We start from the raw sequence: 17,648 nt of genomic DNA, 5'->3' as shown, positions 1-17,648 counted from the left end.
TTTTCAGCAGAATCTTCCCTACTCCATTAAGCTCTCTGATGCTGCTGCATTTGACAACAGTAATGTACTACATTTTTATTACATTATCTTTCCCTGAATACTATCATGACATTGCCCTATTTCTAGTTGTCATTCCACATCTCAAATTGTGCCTATGCTGGTTTTTGACTCTCTCACCCTTAATATTCTTCCTCTCTTCCCCCAATTGAATCTTTATTCCTCTGTTTTCTCTCTGTCTCCTGGAGAATGAGGTAGGGGAGGAGAGGGAATGGGGAAACTGAGGCAGGATGGAGAGGATGTTTGTTTATGCTGGCAATTTGTCACTCTCACATATATTGGGATGGAAGAAAAGTTGAGAACTATTGCTCACTACTCTCTGGAGAATTCATTTAGTCTCAGAACTACCATATTTACTCTATGTAGTAATTCCCCAATTTGATTTTTCTCTATAATTTTATAGCCTCTTGCAGGTGGATCACCTGAGGTCAGGAGTTCGAGACCAGCCAGGCCAACATGGCGAAACCCTGTCTCTACTAAAAATACAAAATTAGCCGGTGTGGTGGCACACGCCTGTAGTCCAGCTACGCGAGAGGCTGGGACAGGAGAATCACTTGAACCCAGGAGGCAGAGGCTGCAGTGAGCCGAGATCCTGCCACTGCACTCCAGCCTGGGCAAGACAGAGTGAGACTCTGTCTCAAAAAAAAAAAAAAAATTTAGCCTCTTTCCTGAGACCCAGTCCATGCTTCTAACAGCATAACGAACATTGATATTTTTATGTCCCACTACTGGACATTTCCAACTCAACACAACCAAACTTTGGCATCAACTTTCCCATCTAAAATAATTCCCTTCATACCTTCCCTATCTTTGGAAAGATCCAGCCAATCTCTATTACTCAGGTTTGAAAAATGGTGTTACTGTCTTCACTTCTTATAGCCATCATTGGGAGAAGTCATCATTGGGAACACTACATTATCCTCATCAAAGAGAGGGGGCAAAGAACTCTCTAACCAAAGCACTATCCGCATCAATTCTTCCTGCTACACTCACTACAATCTTACTTCTAGCCTAATATCAAAGTAAAAGACCACTTTCTTCATGCCATTTCTTTATCTAGAAATTTATAATAGCTCCAATATCAGCTATATATAAAGTCTAAACACCTATAGCAATGGGTCCTCTGAAATCTGACAACCAACTTCACACTCCATTTACTATTTTTCTCTACTAAAGCATTTCTCAAACTTTTCGTTCTCAGATCCCTTTACAGTCTTAAAAATGATTGAGGACCCCCAATAACTTTCATCTATGTGGATATCTATCTATCTACCTTATTATAAATTAAAATTGAGAAAAATTTAAAACACAAAGTACAGAGGCACACATTGCATTAACTGTCAGAGCGATGTTATTACATCATGTAGCCTGAAAAACTCCAGACAGTTGTGAGAGAATAAGAGTGAAAAAGGCAAATAACATCTTAGTGTTATCATAAAAATAGTTTTGACTTCTAGTACCCCTGGCTCACTTTGAGAATACTGCTCTACTTTGCTTCTCTTATCCATCTCTTTATCAATCATCAATGATTACTTATGACTGGTTTTTGTGTGCATCAATAGGCTGGAGCAAAAAAACACTGATAACCACAGATTTACAAAATAATCTCCAAATTCATTAGCATGCTTGCTCATTCACAGTCTGACAAAACCTATCAATTTTATTTCCTGCTATTACCACCACTTCCTTTACCTCCTATGCTGCACACTTCAACCAAGGTTGAAGGTTCCAAGTAGAAGAAACCCTTTTCTGCTTTAGTATCTTTCAATACATTATTCTCTTTGCCCAGAAGGTATTCTCTCACTCATCCTTTGGATCTAGTTCACAGGTTCTCTCTTCTATGAAGTCTTCCCTTGATAATCTCCTCCCCAATTACCCTTTTCTCTGCACTTCCATAGCATATTAGAGCTTCTCACATTGCACTGTAACTATTGTTTATATGTCTGTCATCCCACTAGATAGTCAGCTACACAAACATAGATTTGCATCATACTCATCTTTGCATTTCCTTTTTTTTTGTTTTTCTTTTTTTGGGACGGGGTTTCACTCTTGTTGCCCAGGCTGGAGTGCAGTGGCGTGATCTCGGTTCACCACAACCTCCACCTCCCGCATTCAAGCGATTCTCCTGCCTCAACCTCCCAAGTAGCTGGGATTACAGGTGCCCACCACCACGCCCATCTAATTTTTTCTATGTTTACTAGAGACGGGGTTTCACCATGTTGGCCAGGGTGGTCTCGAACTCTTGACCTCAGGTGATCCACCCGCCTCGGCCTCCCGAAGTGCTGGGAATACAGGCATGAGCCACCGCGCCCGGCCTCATCTTTGCATTTCTAGTACCTCACGCATAGTGGGAACCCAAACATTTGATCATTCACTTGAATCTGTCTGAATTGAATGAATCAGTTTAATATGCATCTGTTCCCAAATACTCCAGACCACAGTACTTGCCCTTTCCTCTGAATTTCTGCAGTACTACATAAGAAAAAAGACTAAAGGAAAATAATAGTTATTCCTTCCTACAAAAAAGATTAGGGACTCTGGCCCGTTAGAAGAAGTCCAACTAACTCCCTAGTTGAGGGCCTTTATCAAGTGGCTCCTGTTCACCTTTTCAACTTTATTTTTCATTATTCTCCAACATTAACTTACCACTTCTGTCATGTAATAAACATATGAACACACAATATCCATTCTATTTTCATTCCTTTGGTTTATACTCTTCTCTCCCCTGGGAATTCCATTTCCCTGTTATTCTAAATTCTCTTCCTTAAAAGATCTGTTAAATTCTTCTAATTCGTCTTTAAAAAAAAAAAAAAAAGATTGGTTCAAGACCCATAAATCCCATGAAGCTTTCTAGGACTACGCCATACCAAAGGAAAATGTCCCCTTTTTGAATATCAAATGCATTTCCACAGATTTACCACAATTTACCTACCACTTGTCTCATATAACTTACTATTTCTTGTTCTTAAACAGTTTCCAGTAAGTTAATGATGCCACCTCAAACAGCTTGACAGCCTTTTAAGGGCAGGTACTGTCTTCACTCAAAACATCTCAGTGCCATTATGCACCAGACAATGGCAAGGTTTTTAATTTTATTTCTTTTGTATCAGTCCTTGCTAGCGACAGGAAGATAAAGACATGTTTGATAAACACTATTCCCTTTACTTGATTTTCTACCTAACTGTTTAGAAGAATCCAGATTATTTTTTTCTTTTTATTTTCCTCTAATATAGGGTCTCACTATATTGCCCAGGCTGGTCTCAAACTTCTGGGCTCGAGCGATTGTCTTGTGTCAGCCTCCAGAGTAGCTAAGCTTACAGAGTAGCTGGGATTACAGGCGCACACCACCACACCCAGTTTTTTGTTTTTTTTTTTTCTAGGAAACACTGCATCTATAGATATAATTACCAATTTGAAAATAAAATAGGTGCTGTGAGATGCATCTTCTCAGCACCCTAACACTGCAAGCTTAAATAAGACACTTCATTTTACAGGTAACTCGCTCTGAGTCCTCAACATACCTATTTTTAAGGGTCTTTCCCTTTTTTGCTCCTTCACCTTAGACATATCTTTTCTTATTTTAGTTCTTTAGAGTTTTAGCTCCCTTAACACATTCGGATGCATGGTTACTGGTAATAATGCCAAACCATTTAAGGAGAGCCAAAGAAATGAGGCAAGTAAAAATCATGCATAAAATGAAAACAATCTTTGAAAACCAAGAAGTTACGGTAATTGGGTCTCAGACCAATGCTTTTCCTTAAATGGAATTTGTCTAAAGAGCCACATCTTCCCCATCACCATTCTCTTAAGTATCTACACACAAATGGGGCATTAGTTGGAAATCAGACTAAATATAACCATGAAAACTTAGTCCATGATATCACGGATTGATGGTAACTTCTGAAGACTACTTTCCCCAATTCTTCACTTTTTTGCATATGTGATAAGGTCAGTAAGAAAATGTAGGAAATTATAGTTTAAAATAATCATAAGATTTAAGATGCTCTAAGTCCTTCTTGTTTCTAAGTCTATCAACCACAATTGAATGTTGAACTCTTAAACACTACAAGAGAAAACTGACGTTAGGGGCAATTCTTTTCGATGTATGTACAAGGGAATATTCTTTCAACATGGAAGTCTTGGAATGAATTTCATCTAAGAAGGGGACTGATGAATGAGGAAAGAAAGGAAGCCATGCAGCAGCTCCCTCACCCCGTTTTCCTCCACCCCAAAAGCTGTAGGAAGTAGAAAGCTGCAGAATGTACCTTCCAGGCCAGGAGCAAAACATTGAGGATGGCCAGCAAGGGGCAGGGTCCGTTCTCATTCTGGGTGATGATGGGTGTGTTCTCTTCCTTCCACTGGATCCACTTGATGTGATACACAGATTGTCCCGGGAAGCGTTCCTTGGAGGCCGCCAGCACCTGAGCGGTCTCCTCCCCCTCCTCCTCCTTGCACAGAGGAACAGCCCCGGGCAACACCGCCGCACCCTCCTCCTCCTCAGGGACCCTGTTCTCCGCTCCCTCCTCACTATTGAACTCGCAGCTACTGGGAAAAGAATGCAGGTTAGAGAACGACTCCAGAGAGTCCAGGCTCGGAGATTCCCCAGGAGGGCTCGGGTCGCTGCAACTGCTGCTGAGGCCGCCGGCGCTGCTGGGCTCTTCCGAGCCGGCGGCGGTCAGCTCTGCTTGGCAGGTGCCGGCGAGATCCGGGCGGGCTCCCGCGTCTCCGGCGGGACCCAACTCATGACCCACACCGGCTACGGCTGTCTCCGGCGAGGCGGTCACCTTGTACTGCCCTCTCAGAGGCGCCTCGGCAGCAGCAGGACTCTCCAAACCACTGTCCTTCAAGTCCAAACCCGGGGAGGAGCTGCAGGGTCCGGGAACCTCAAGAGAGCCCGCGGGAGAAGCCGAGTCCGGGAGGCTCCTCCTGGCGGCCGCCGCCCCCAGCCCATTCCCGCCGCTGTTCTCCGCCGCCCATACCCCAGGACCATCACCAGCGGCGAGCCTGGTCTCCTGTAGCCCTTCCTGCGAAGAACCTGTCCCTGACGCTGGCCCGGCCGCCACCCCGTGTTCTAGCGGCTGCAGGCTCTCGGGGCTGCTCTCCATACCGGGCCGCCCGCCCCCAGCTCTATGGAGACCGCGGCCAGTTCTCCGCAGCCAGCGCCTCGGACGCCATGACAGCTGTATTGGCAGCAACAGCGCCCTGGCGCGGCCTCGGTCAGGCACGTCACCGGGGAGGGTACTAAGAACGCGCGCGGGCGCGCGCTACCGCGCTCTCCGTGCGCTCTGAGCTTGCCTCCGCCTGACTGCGCGCTGAGGGACGAAGGCGAACCACTCAGCAGCCGCCCACGTGGCCCAGCCCTTTCCGTACGCCCGCCCGAGCTCGCGCTCCGAAGGCCGGGCGTGGAGGGCGTGGCTAGGAGGGCGCGGCCGGGGGGCGCGCCCCCGCGGCTCAGCTCCAGTAGGAAAACATCCTCTCACTATGTGGCCGGAAGTTGAACTCCGGGGCAGCCCGCTTGTGTGCGGCTTCTTTAAAGGGAAGGCAGGCGGCGGACAGCTTGGCTGTGACCCTTTAGCGCTGGGTCGCGTGTGGCCCACCCTCGGGCTGAGGCATTGTTGGGTGGTTGGAAGTGGTTGTAGTATTTGGAAAATAACTTGTCTCTGAAGGGCTCAGGAGACTTGTTTTCTCAGCTCCTAATATGGAAAATTAAGGCATTTCTTACGAGATGCAGATTTTTAAAGCAGGCATATCTACTCGAGGGGTTTGGATTACTGCACTACACAAATTCCAGTCTCTGTCGGTTTTGGCTGAGAAGAGCTGTGCTTCTCACCAGCTACTGGTGAGACATTGGCCCTACAGGAAGAGTCAGTATGATTGTGGACGTTGACCTGCGCAGCAAAAGAACGTGGCTAATTTGCGCCAATAATAATAAATTAGCTTGTATTTGAATTAGCGAAGTCTTTGCGGTTTTGCTAACTTGGCTTCACTTTGCATGGAGTGGGAAGCGCCTGCTTCTGAAAAGGTGACTTTTTTCCTAATTAGAATGGACTCCTCTTAAGGCCATGCAGTTTTCAAAGAAGAAAGACAAGCTGGACGTTTTGTTAGTAACAAAATGTATGTGGGTCCTATTCTAACTTGTTCCAGAAAAGGGCTTTTTTCCCCATTTTTTTTCTTTCAACATTTTCTAGGCTGTTGGGGATAAAAAACGAGACAGGTCTTCCTTCGCAGACACATAAATACCTGATACATAATCAGAATGTGATATTTTTGCACCTCTGTTGGTTAGAGAAGGCAGACAAAATTGCAAAGTAGTATTTCATTTATTCCTTTAATACATTTTAGTTCCAAGTAAGTTGCTGGATGCTGTCTGGCAGTGGAGATGCCATAGTGGATCACAGAGCTTATATCTTCGTGGAGCTTACTGTCTTTTTTTTTTTCTTATTGCTATTTTTTAATACATACTTATATATTTTTTGTTTTTGTTTTTGCTTTTTTTTTTTTTTTTTTTTGAGACGGAGTCTCTCTCTGTCGCCCAAGCTGGAGTGCAGTGGCACGATCTTGGCTCACTGCCACCTCAGTCTCCCGGGTTCAAGCGATTCTCCTGCCTCAGCCTCCCGAGTAGCTGTGACTATAGGCGCCCGCCAGCATGCCCGGCTAATTATTTGTTGTTGTTGTTGTTGTTTTTGAGACGCAGTCTTGCTCTGTCGCCCAGGCTGGCGTGCAGTGGCGCGATCTCGGCTCACTGAAAGCTCCGCCTCCCGGGTTCACGCCATTCTCCTGCCTCAGCCTCCGGAGTATCTGGGGCTACAGGCGCCCGCAACCACGCCCAGCTAATTTTTTGTATTTTTAGTAGAGACGGGGTTTCACTGTGTTAGCCAGGATGGTCTTGATCTCCTGACATCGTGATCCGCCCGCCTCGGCCTCCCAAAGTGCTGGGATTACAGGCGTGAGCCACCATGGCCGGCCACACATAATATGTATTACATATAATACATGTATGTTTGATACTTATATTCTTGTTTACCTGAGAATGCAGAAGACTGTGCCCCTTCTTTTTTTTTTTTCCTTGAGACGGAGTCTCGCTTTGTCACCAGGCTATAGTACAGTGGCGCGATCTCGGCTCATTGCAACCTCCACCTCCGAGGTTCAAGTATTCTCCTGCCTCAGCCTCCCAAGTAGCTGGGACTACAGGCACACGCCACCATGCCCAGCTAATTTTTTTTGTATTTTTAGTAGAGACGAGGTTTCACTACCTTGGCCAGGCTGGTCTCTAACTCCTGACCTCGTGATCCGCATTGACATGATACCATGATATATGTCAAACTGTAGGGTCCAGCCCTACGGGGCTTAGCCGGTGTTCTCCCCCTGTGCGGAGACGACAGATTGTAATAAATAAAGACACAAGACAAAGAGATGAAGAGAAAACAGCTAGGACCGGGGACCCCTACCATAAAGATGCGGAGACCGGTAGTGGCCCCGAACGGCTGGGCTGGCTGATATTTATTGCATACAAGACCAGGCGGCAGGGTAAAGAGGGTGAATCTTCTAAGTGATTGACAAGGTGAAGCAAGTCACGTGATTACAGGATAGGCGGCCTTTCTCTTTTAGGTAGCTGAAGCAGAGAGAGAAGGCAGCATATGTCAGCGTTTTCTTCTCTGCACTTACAAGAAAGATCAAAGACTTTAAGACTCTCACTATTTCTTCTACCGCTATCTACTAGGAACTTCAAAGAGGAACCAGGAGTACGGGAGGAGCATGAAAGTGGACAAGGAGCGTGACCATTGAAGCACAGCACCACAGGGAGGGGATTAGGTCCCAGGACTGCGGGCAGGCCTGGATAATATCCAGCCTTCCACAAGAAGCTGGTGGAGCAGAGTGTTTCCTGATTCCGCCAAGGAAAGGAGACTCCCTTTCACGGTCTGCTAAGTAACAGGTGCCTTCCCAGACACTGGTGTTACCGCTTGACCAAGGAGCCCTCAAGCGGCCCTTATGTGGGCGTGACAGAAGGCTCACCTCTTGCCTTCTAGGTCACTTCTCACAATGTCCCTTCAGCACCTGACCCTATACCCGCTGGTTATTCGTAGGTTATATTAGTAATGCAACAAAGAGTAATATTAAAAGCTAATGATTAATAATGTTTATAATAATGATTGATAATTGTCCATGATCATCTCTATATCTAATTTGTATTATGACTATTCTTATCCTAACTATTTTCTTTATTATACTGAAACAGTTTGTGCCTTCAGTCTCTTTCCTCGGCACCTAGGTAATCCTCCACCCACATCCAACTCTTGGACAACAGGAAAATTAGAAAAGATAATGGAGAGCTTTTTCAGAATGTTGAATTTAGGAGTTGTGTGTGCTTTTGATCTCCATGTCAATCCATAAACAATAAATCCTGTTCTTAAATTTGAATTTGTTCCCTAAAAAAGAACTGGAGATGTGAATAGATTAAAATATATGCTGCTCATTTAAGCATTTTACGGTATTTTAGGCCATGAAATATAAATAAGAATACAGATTTCAAGGCCGGGCGCAGTGACTCACGGTCTGTCATCTCAGCACTTTGGGAAGCTGAGGCGGGCAGATCACCTGCAGTTGGGAGTTCAAGACCAGCCTGACCAACATGGAGAAACCCCGTCCCTACTAAAAATACAAAATTAGCCGGGTGTGGTGGCGCATGCCTGTAATCCCAGCTACTTGGTAGGCTGAGGCAGGAGAATCGCTTGAACCTGGAAGGCAGAGGTTGCAGTGAGCCGAGATTGCACCATTGTGCTTTAGCCTGGGCAGCAAGAGTGTAACTCCGTCTCAAAAAAAAAAAAAAAAAAGAATACAGATTTCAGGAAATTTAGAATTTAGCATGGTACCTCAAATGTAAAAAGGAAATCTATAAAGCTGTGTTATATGAATAAATTAAATGAATCATTTATAGGCCTGTGAGCCATAGGAGAGCCAAAAATCATGGCATACACTTCTCAAATAATGGCCCTTCACCGTTTTTCAAAACCTTTACTTGGATAAACCTGTACTTGCTGTGGTAGTTTTTATTGGTATGCGTTTCAAATGCTCACATGGCATCATTTAATAATTTTTTTGCAACAGAACCAGTATTTCTTTTCATGGGTTGTCAACAATTAAGCCTAGATAAACAGCTATGAAAATATAGGTAGCTATTTAAGTTCATGAAAAGGTACATAGTTATTTTTTAAGGGAGGTTGGGAGTGGCATCTAGGGAGAATACTAGAAGACAAACTGATATTTTGTTCTTATTTTGCATATCTGTATCTTTAGGTAAACTCTGAGGTAAGATTGCTATTTTTAAGTTAAATAGTTACTATCCAAATTTTATTTAATTAAATTAATTAATTTATTTAGGACAGGGTCTCACTCTGTCAACCAGGCTGGAGCGCAGTTGCACAATCATGGCTCACTGAAATCTCAACCTCCCAGGTTCAAGTGAGCCTCCTGCCTCAGCATCCTGAGTAGATGTGACTACAGGTGTATACCACCATGACCTGCTAGTTTTTAAAATTTTTGTAGCATATGTTGCCCAGGCTGGTCTTGAATTCCTGAGTTCAAGCAATCCTCCCACCTCGGTCTCCCAAAATGCTGTAATTATAGGCATGAGCCACTGCACCTGGCCGCTATCCAAATTTTAAAAATTATTTTTCAAAGTTTCAGATATAATAGTCTTAAAAGTTAAATAGTTTATATAAAAACGAAGCAGTTCTGTCCTTCCAGACCCTGGAGTCCTGTTCTTTATAAACAGCCTCACAGTCTCTTTCAACTCATAGCTGTTCCTTTTTTTTTTTTTTTTTTGAGACGGGTCTCATTATGTTGCCCAGACTGGAGTGCTGTGGCTATTCACAGTGGCTGTTGTGGCACACTACAGCCTCTAACTCGGCTCAAGCAATCCCACTGACTCAGCCTCCAGAGTAGCACAGACTATAGGAGCTCACCACCACACCCAGCCTCATAGCTGTTCTTTAGCTCTTTGTACCCTTGTTTCTGAGAAACATGTTTACACTCTGGTTTCTTCATTTAACAGTTGTAGGCTGAGTGCTGTGGCTCACGCCCGTAGTCCCAACACTTTGGGAGGCCAAGGTGGGAGGACTGCTTGAGCCCAGGAGTTCGAGGCTGTAGTGAGCTACGACGGCACCACTCCACTCCAGCCTGGGTAACAGAATAAGATCGTCTAAAGAAACCCAAAACACTGTATTCCATTCACTGGACAGAAAAAAATAATTGTATATATTGTTTATTGATTTATTCCCATGGAAGATGGGGATTTAGTTCTTTCCTTTCATATCATTCTTCCTCCTATTTTTCCAATCTTCCAGTTATTAAACAATTTTTTATTACATAGTCAAAGATTAAAGCATTAGAGCTATGTAAGTATTCACCACTAAGTCAGGTATTTTACTGTGATTTATTTTTGTGTTAAACTTTTTGTCTGTCTTGGAATTAACAGTTGCCTCAAAGAAAAAAAAGAACAAACAAAAAACAAAAATAACCCAGTTGCCTCATTAGTTTGTTTATTTGCTTGATTCTTCACTTCCCACTAATTTAGCCACAGAGTTAGCAGTATGATCAATCATACCAAGTTATTCCTTAGGTCCATTTAAATACTGGATACATCCTCCCTGGAACACTCACTTCTCTTGCTCTGCTCTAGACTTTTCTTTTATAAGCCTGATACACAGATGTCATCCTGGGATTTCTCTTGATCACTTTTTGAGGAATTCCTTCTTCTGTGTTGATTCCTTTGTTTCTTGGATCTCCTTTTTCTAGAACGATGCATATTTTTGGTTTTTTGTTTTTTTTTAAACAATAGAGATAGGGTCTCCCTCTGTCGCCCAGCCTGGAATGCAGTGACATGATCGTGGCTCATTGCAGCCTCAAACTCCTGGGCTCATGTGGTCCTCCTGCCTCAGCCTCCCAAGTAGCTAGGATTACAAGCACATGCCACCATACCTGGCTCATTAAAAAAAAAATTATTTGTAAACATAGGTTCTATGTTGTGCAGCCTTATCTCAAACTCCTGGCCTCAAGTGATCCTCCTGCCTTGGCCTCCCAAAGTGCTGGGAATATAGGTATGAGCTATGACACCCAGCCAAACATATTCCTTTGTTTTTTTTTTTTTTTGTGGGGTTGGAGTCTCGCTCTGTCACTAGGCTGGAGTGCAGTGGTGCTATCTCGGCTAACTACAATCTCTGCCTCCCGGGTTCAAGCGATTTTCCTACCTCAGCCTCCCCAGTAGCTGGGACTACAGGCACGTGCCACCATGCCCAGATAATTTTTGTATTTTTAGTAGAGACGGGGTTTCACCATGTTGGCCAGGATGGTCTCGATCTCTTGACCTTGTGATCTGTCTGCCTTGGCCTCCCAAAGTGCTGGGATTACAGGCGTGAGCCACCACACCCGGCCTTTTTTTTTTTTTTTGAGATGGAATCTAGCTCTGTCGCCCAGGCTAGAGTGCAGTGGTGAGATCTCGGCTCACTGCAACCTCCGCTTCCTGGGTCCAAACAATTTTCTGCCTCAGCCTCCCAAGTACCTGGGATTATAAGCGCCCGCCACCTTGTCCAGCTAATGTTTATATTTTTAGTAGAGATGGAGTTTCATCATCTTGGCCAGGCTGGTCTTGGACTCCTGACCTTGTGATCCACTCACCTTTGCCTCCCGAAGTGCTGGGATTACAGGCATTAGCCACCGCGCCCAGCCCAAATGTAGTCTTAATTAGCTTCCTAAGGAAGAGTGCAAAGGAAGTAAATTTTTGTAGACCTTGTAGGTTTTTACATTTTATAGTTTGGCTGGGTATAAAATTGAAGATTGGAAATACTTTTTCTTCATTTTAAAGTAATTATTCAATTGTATTCTAGCTTCCAGGTGATTATAGAGAAGTCTGATATTACTGTGACTCCAGAACCTTTGTATATAACCTCTTCCTTCTCTCTGAGGTTTATTGATCTTCCCTTATTCTTGATGTTCTGACATTTCAGTATTTGATATATCTTTGTGTGGATCTTGCTCTGTTTATTGGGCTAGCTACTTGTGTGATCACATTCAGTGTAGAAACTTATGTCCTTCAGTTCTGTGAAATTATCTGGTTTTATTTTATAATTCTTATCTTTTCTCTGATTTTACACTCATCTTTTTCTTCTACTTTACATATTTAATTTCCAATAAATTATTCTAGTTTTTGTTTAATGGCATCCTGACCTTTCATCTTTTAGAATATTGATTATAACTTTTAATATATCCTTTATATTTTTCAAAAGATATCTGAACCGTACACTTCAGAAAAGTATACTTAGTGAACATATAGTTAGTGATTGTGCTAGGGAGAGAGATATGGGGGATATGAGTGTAAAACATTGGACTTATTCTTTGGGAGTACAAAGTTCTTTGGGGAATTAAGAAGTATGTTCACATGAAATGATCACTGAGAATAAAACTTACTTTATAATGAACACTAAATGACTAGCACAAACAGTAAATGTTATAAAAGTTCAGATGAAGAAAAATGTTTTTGTGTGAAACAGTGAAGATTTAAGCTATACAGTGCTTGTCTAATTAAAATAACAGGCTGATTATTACCTCAGGCTTAAGAAATCCAAAAAATACATCAAAATGATTATTCTTTTAAAATTCAGTTTTTCTTTTTCTTTTGTTTTTTTTTTGAGAGAGAGTTTTGCTCTTACTGCCCAGGCCACAGTGCAATGGCACGATCTCGGCTCACCACAACCTCTGCCTCCCAAGTTCAAGCAATTCTCCTGCCTCAGCCTCCTGAGTAGCTGGGATTACAGGCATGCACCACCACGCCTGGCTAATTTTATATTTGTAGTAGAGACGGGGTTTCTCCATGTTGGTCAGGCTGGTCTCAAATTCCCAACTTCAGGTGACCTGCCCACCTCAGCCTCCCAAAGTGCTGGGATTACAGGTGTAAGCCACCACGCCCAGCCTAAAATTCAGCTTTTCTTAGTTGAATCATAACATTTTTAGCTACCATGACAGAAAATTTGGCGCCATCTTTGATTTTTATGCGAGTTTACTGTTGATTATCTCATCGATAAAGTCTTGCTGATATTATGTACCCCTTTCCTTCATTCTCTTTGGGGCCACTCCTGAGTCCTTATCTCCTTGCCACTAGAGTGTAGCGGCATTCTAATTATTCCCCAGCCTATGATCTCTTCCTTATCTTATTCTGCATAAACCTACAAGAGCTATAGTTCAAACATCTTGGCTTTATTATGTTGATGATGCTATGGAAAATAAATTGATTGTTCTTTATTGTCAGCTGCATCAAAATTAGCTCAGACCAGAAGATTGCACAGGTACAGGGCATATATACATTTACTCCTCCTCTTTTAACCTTCTATTCAAGATATGTGAGAAAATTCTGAGTTAGAAATCAGAGGTTTCCATGTAGCTCAAATTGCCCTGGCTCTGGCCTTCAATTGCTTGCAGAAACTCCAGCCTCCTGCAAAGAACATCCCCGACTCAATTATTTCTGAGAGCCCCCATAGGGAGTCCCACACCTGTTTAGAAGCAAGTCCAATCCTATGATATTCCACCAGGTGCTGCCTCTACTCCATGCTGCTTTACCAGATGCCCATCTGTCCTGGTAATGTTAAAAATACATGATGGTGAATGGAGGGAAATAACTTTCTCTTCCCTCTTATTATAGCCCTAATGTGCGACAGTATTAATGAAACAGTTCTCTCAGTTTTACTTATGTAGTCCTTTATGTAGTCCTTTTTAAAAGTGAGACTGAAATGTGATTCCAGGTAGGTTGCACCAGAAATGAATTTAAGAAATATATGGCATCTTCAACTTAGAATCCCTACTTCCCTAGTCTTATGGCCAATGGTTAAAGTTTTGTCATTGAATCATGTGTATTATGCCTGCCTCATTCTTTCCTTAGAACTTTTCTCAGAAGTACTTCTGCCCTGCCAGCCCACCAGTTTGCCAGATATCTGTCAACTCTAGTTCTCAAAGTGTAGTTTTTGGGTTGGTAGTGTCAGTATTACCTAGGAATTTGTTAAAAATGAAAATTCTTGAGCCCTACTGCAGACCTACAGAATCAGGAGCTGTGTGTTTTAACAAGACCTCTTGGTGATTCTGATCTTTGATAAAGTTTGAGAATTACTACTCTAGCATTAGGGGAAGCAACCCCTTCTCACTTGCATGACAAATAAATAAACCTTAGCAAGAGACAGTGAGAGGCTTCTAAATTCACCCTCTATTCACTGTTATTTTTCATTACTCTTCCAGAACTATGCAATGCTCTTTTAGCCATGCTTTTCTATACACTTTCCCTTGAGGGGTGTGTGTGTGTGTGTGTGTGTGTGTGTGTGTGTGTGTGTGTGTGTAGATAGATAGATAGATATATTTTCAAAGTAATGTCTAAGACTATATTTATCATTCTGGTGTCAAATTTTTTTTGGTTCTTGTCTGTCTCATGTTTTTTTTTCATATTAATATCATTCTCTCAGTCAAGTGGTTCTGTTTTATTTTTCTCACATTCAAGAAGTCTTATTTTAAAATTTATTTATTTATTTATTTATTTTGAGATAAGGTTTCACTCTTTCGCCCAGGTTGGAGTGCAGTGGCACAATCGTAGCTCACTACAGCCTTGAACTCCTGGGTGAAGCAATCCTCTCACCTCAGCCTCCTGAGTAGCTAGGAGTATAGGCATGTACTACCTCACTTGGCTAAAGAGAATGGGATCTTGCTATGTTTCCCAGGCTGGTCTGAAACTCCTGGCCTCAAACGATCCTCCCCCCTCAGCCTCCTAAAGTGTTGGGATTACACCACGCCTGGCCTAATTTTGTTTTCTTAAAACAAAACCTAAACATACCCATTTTTTAGAAAAACTAGTAAACCACTCTTTTCTTCAAAAGCTGCTATTAAATGAATGGTGTATCTTACAACTGAGGGTATCTTAGAATTGAGAAAATATATCCTATTTTCTACTATTTTTATATGTTGACACTGACTTTCCAGAAGTACCTGGTCTTTTATTTTCACTATATCTCTTACTGTGTTTGTTTAAAACAGTGGTTGTCAAACTTTAGTGTAATTAACTCTCATGTGGGAAGTCTATTAAAATGGGTTTCTGGGCTCTATCCCCAGGAACTACATTCATCAGAACTGGAGAAAAGCTCAGTAATCTGCAGGTTTTTTTTTTGTTGTTGAGATGGGGTCTCACTGTGTTGCCCAGGCTGGAGTGCAGTGGTGCTATCAGGGCTCACTGCAGTCTTGACCTCCTGAATTTAAGTGATTCTCCCTCCTCAGCCTCCAGAATAGCTGAGACCACAAGGGTGCGCCACCACACCTAATTTTTAAATTATCTGTAGCAATGAGTTCTCTCTGTGTTGCCCAGGCTGGGGACTCTGTGGTTTTGATAAGCATCCTAAGTAACTCTAATGCAGGTATTTCACTAGCTATACTTTGAGGAACACTGACCTAGAACGATATCAGGCAAAAACTACTTGCACTGTTGAGAAGTATAGTTGTCAATTGTTAATATGCATACAGTAAGAACTCTGACCCATTTGGTTTATAATCACAATAATGAACCTCCATAATTTTCACTGACTGTCTAGATGTGGTGCTTTGGGGCACAAAAGAGAATATGAAGCATGGTCACATGGAGGCAACCCAATGTAGCCGAAAGTGTGATGAATGGAGACCACAAGAACCTGGTCCTGCCACTGACTAATTTTACAAGCTTTGGTAAAATTAAATTCATAAATTTACCTCTCTTCAGTTTTCACATTTTGTAAAAGAAAAAAAAAAAGGAAGACTATACTTTCAGGGATCATTTCTATAGTTCATTACTAGAGAAGTTTCTCTGAACGTGTAGAACACCAGAAACCACAAGGAGGAGGCGCAGCGTTCTCTCCTGAGCGTGAAGCCGAGTCCTGGTGTTGCTTCACTGCAACTGCCATTTGCCATGGATGATTGTTTTTCTCTTCCTTTGGGAGAGTAAGAGGGAAAGGATGCAGTCTGAGTGGTTCCTATTAAAAAAACAAACAAAGAAACAAACAAAAAAACCAGGAGGAAAATAGCTTGGATAATTTTGCTATGTGGTACTGTGAAGAAATGGAACTTATAATAAAGAGTTTATAAATTATAAAGATATTTTCAAATATATTATTATTGCCACTGCCCTCAAGTTGGTCACAATGTGGTTAGGAAGACAAAACATAAGTATCTACAAGTAAAATAAAAATATGACCCCTATAGACATTGCTCAAGTGGTAGTATGAAGTGCTTCTCAGTAAGATGATAATTAACCAAATCAACAGAATGAATCAGCTCAGCTATTTTTTTTTTAGATGGAGGGTCGCTCTTATTGCCTAGGCTGGAGTGCAGTGGCACGAACTCGGCTCACTGCAACCTCTGCCTCCCGGGTTCAAGCAATTCTCCTGCCTCAGCCTCCCAAGTAGCTGGGACCACAGGCACCTGCCACTACACCTGGCTAATTTTTTTTTTTTTTTTTTTCTGAGAAAGAGTTTCACTTTGTTGCCCAGGCTGGAGTTCAGTGGCATGGTCTCGGCTCACTGCAACCTCTGCCTACCGGGTTCAAGCAATTTTCCTGTCTCAGCCTCCCACGTAGCTGGGATTACAAGTGCCTGCCACCATGCCCAGCTGATTTTTTTTTTTTTTGTATTTTAGTAGAGATGGGGGTTTCACCATGTTGCCCAAGCTGGTCTCGAACTCCTGAGCTCAGGCAATCTGCCCATCTTGGCCTCCCAAAGTGCTAGGATTACAAGCATGAGCCACTGTGCCTGGCCTAATTTTTTATATTTTTAGTAGAGACGGGGTTTGACCATATTGGCCAGGCTGGTCTCGAACTCCTGACCTCGTGATCCACCTGCCTTGGCCTCCCAAAGTGCTGGGATTACACGCATGAGCCACCGTGCCCGGCCTAATTTTGTATTTTTAGTAGAAATGGGGTTTCACCATGTTGGCCAGGCTGGTCTGGAACTCTTGACCTCGGGTGATCCAACCGCCTTGGCCTCCCAAAGTGTTGGGATTACAGGCGTGAGCCACTGTGCCCGGCCGGCTTGGCTATTTGTAATAGTTACCTTAGAAGATAGGATTCGTTCAGTGTTTAAAAGAAGTGAGAGTAAGGCTGGAAATAGAATCAAAGTCTGAATAAATGCAAAAAAAAAAGTGGTCTAATCAATTATATTATTCCCAAAGAAAGCATATAATAACACGAAGGGAGATGGTGGTCTGCATGGAGCCCAGAGAATATCCCACAGCATAAGGGTTTGCTGAAGTATGCTTTGATCACCATCTATTGTGGAGGTCCCCTGAACATGTGGATGGTCTGGTACCTATCTATTCCCTCGATAGATTCTATTGTGGCATGGTAAGTTGAATAGTGGGATGAATTAGACAGCAAAATCATTCAGTTAATTTTTTCTTTAGTGATGCCTTGCTTACTAAGCCACTTTGAATTATGCTTTAGCTTCTCAACTATTGATAAGAAATAATGCATTGACCTGCTAACATGAATAGCTAACTCATAAAATTATGAGGTGACATTTTAAGACCTAAGTCCCTTAAGAGTT

General features: G+C 42.7%; 1 protein-coding gene and 1 non-coding gene across 3 annotated transcripts in view; one reads left to right on the top strand and one right to left on the bottom strand.

The window, feature by feature from the left end:
• Positions 1-8,467, bottom strand: part of MINDY2 (MINDY lysine 48 deubiquitinase 2) — a 91,981-nt gene extending 83,514 nt beyond the window's left edge. For both annotated transcript variants that reach the window (XM_054451244.2, XM_054451245.2), the window contains exon 1: positions 4,323-8,467. In XM_054451244.2, coding sequence (XP_054307219.1) covers positions 4,323-5,162 — 840 coding nt within the window. In that variant the 5' untranslated portion in view covers positions 5,163-8,467. The remainder of the gene's footprint in view (positions 1-4,322) is intronic.
• A 7,397-nt stretch (positions 8,468-15,864) lies between these two features.
• On the top strand, positions 15,865-16,080 carry LOC129014875 (small nucleolar RNA U3). The gene has a single exon (XR_008494400.1). It is a non-coding gene; the product is annotated as a small nucleolar RNA U3 (small nucleolar RNA).
• Positions 16,081-17,648: the final 1,568 nt, after the last annotated feature.

This window comes from Pongo pygmaeus, chromosome 16 (genome assembly GCF_028885625.2).
Source record: "Pongo pygmaeus isolate AG05252 chromosome 16, NHGRI_mPonPyg2-v2.0_pri, whole genome shotgun sequence".
Taxonomy (NCBI): domain Eukaryota; kingdom Metazoa; phylum Chordata; class Mammalia; order Primates; family Hominidae; genus Pongo; species Pongo pygmaeus.
Note: the sequence above shows the minus strand (reverse complement) of the source record. Positions and strands in the feature narration are given on the sequence as shown.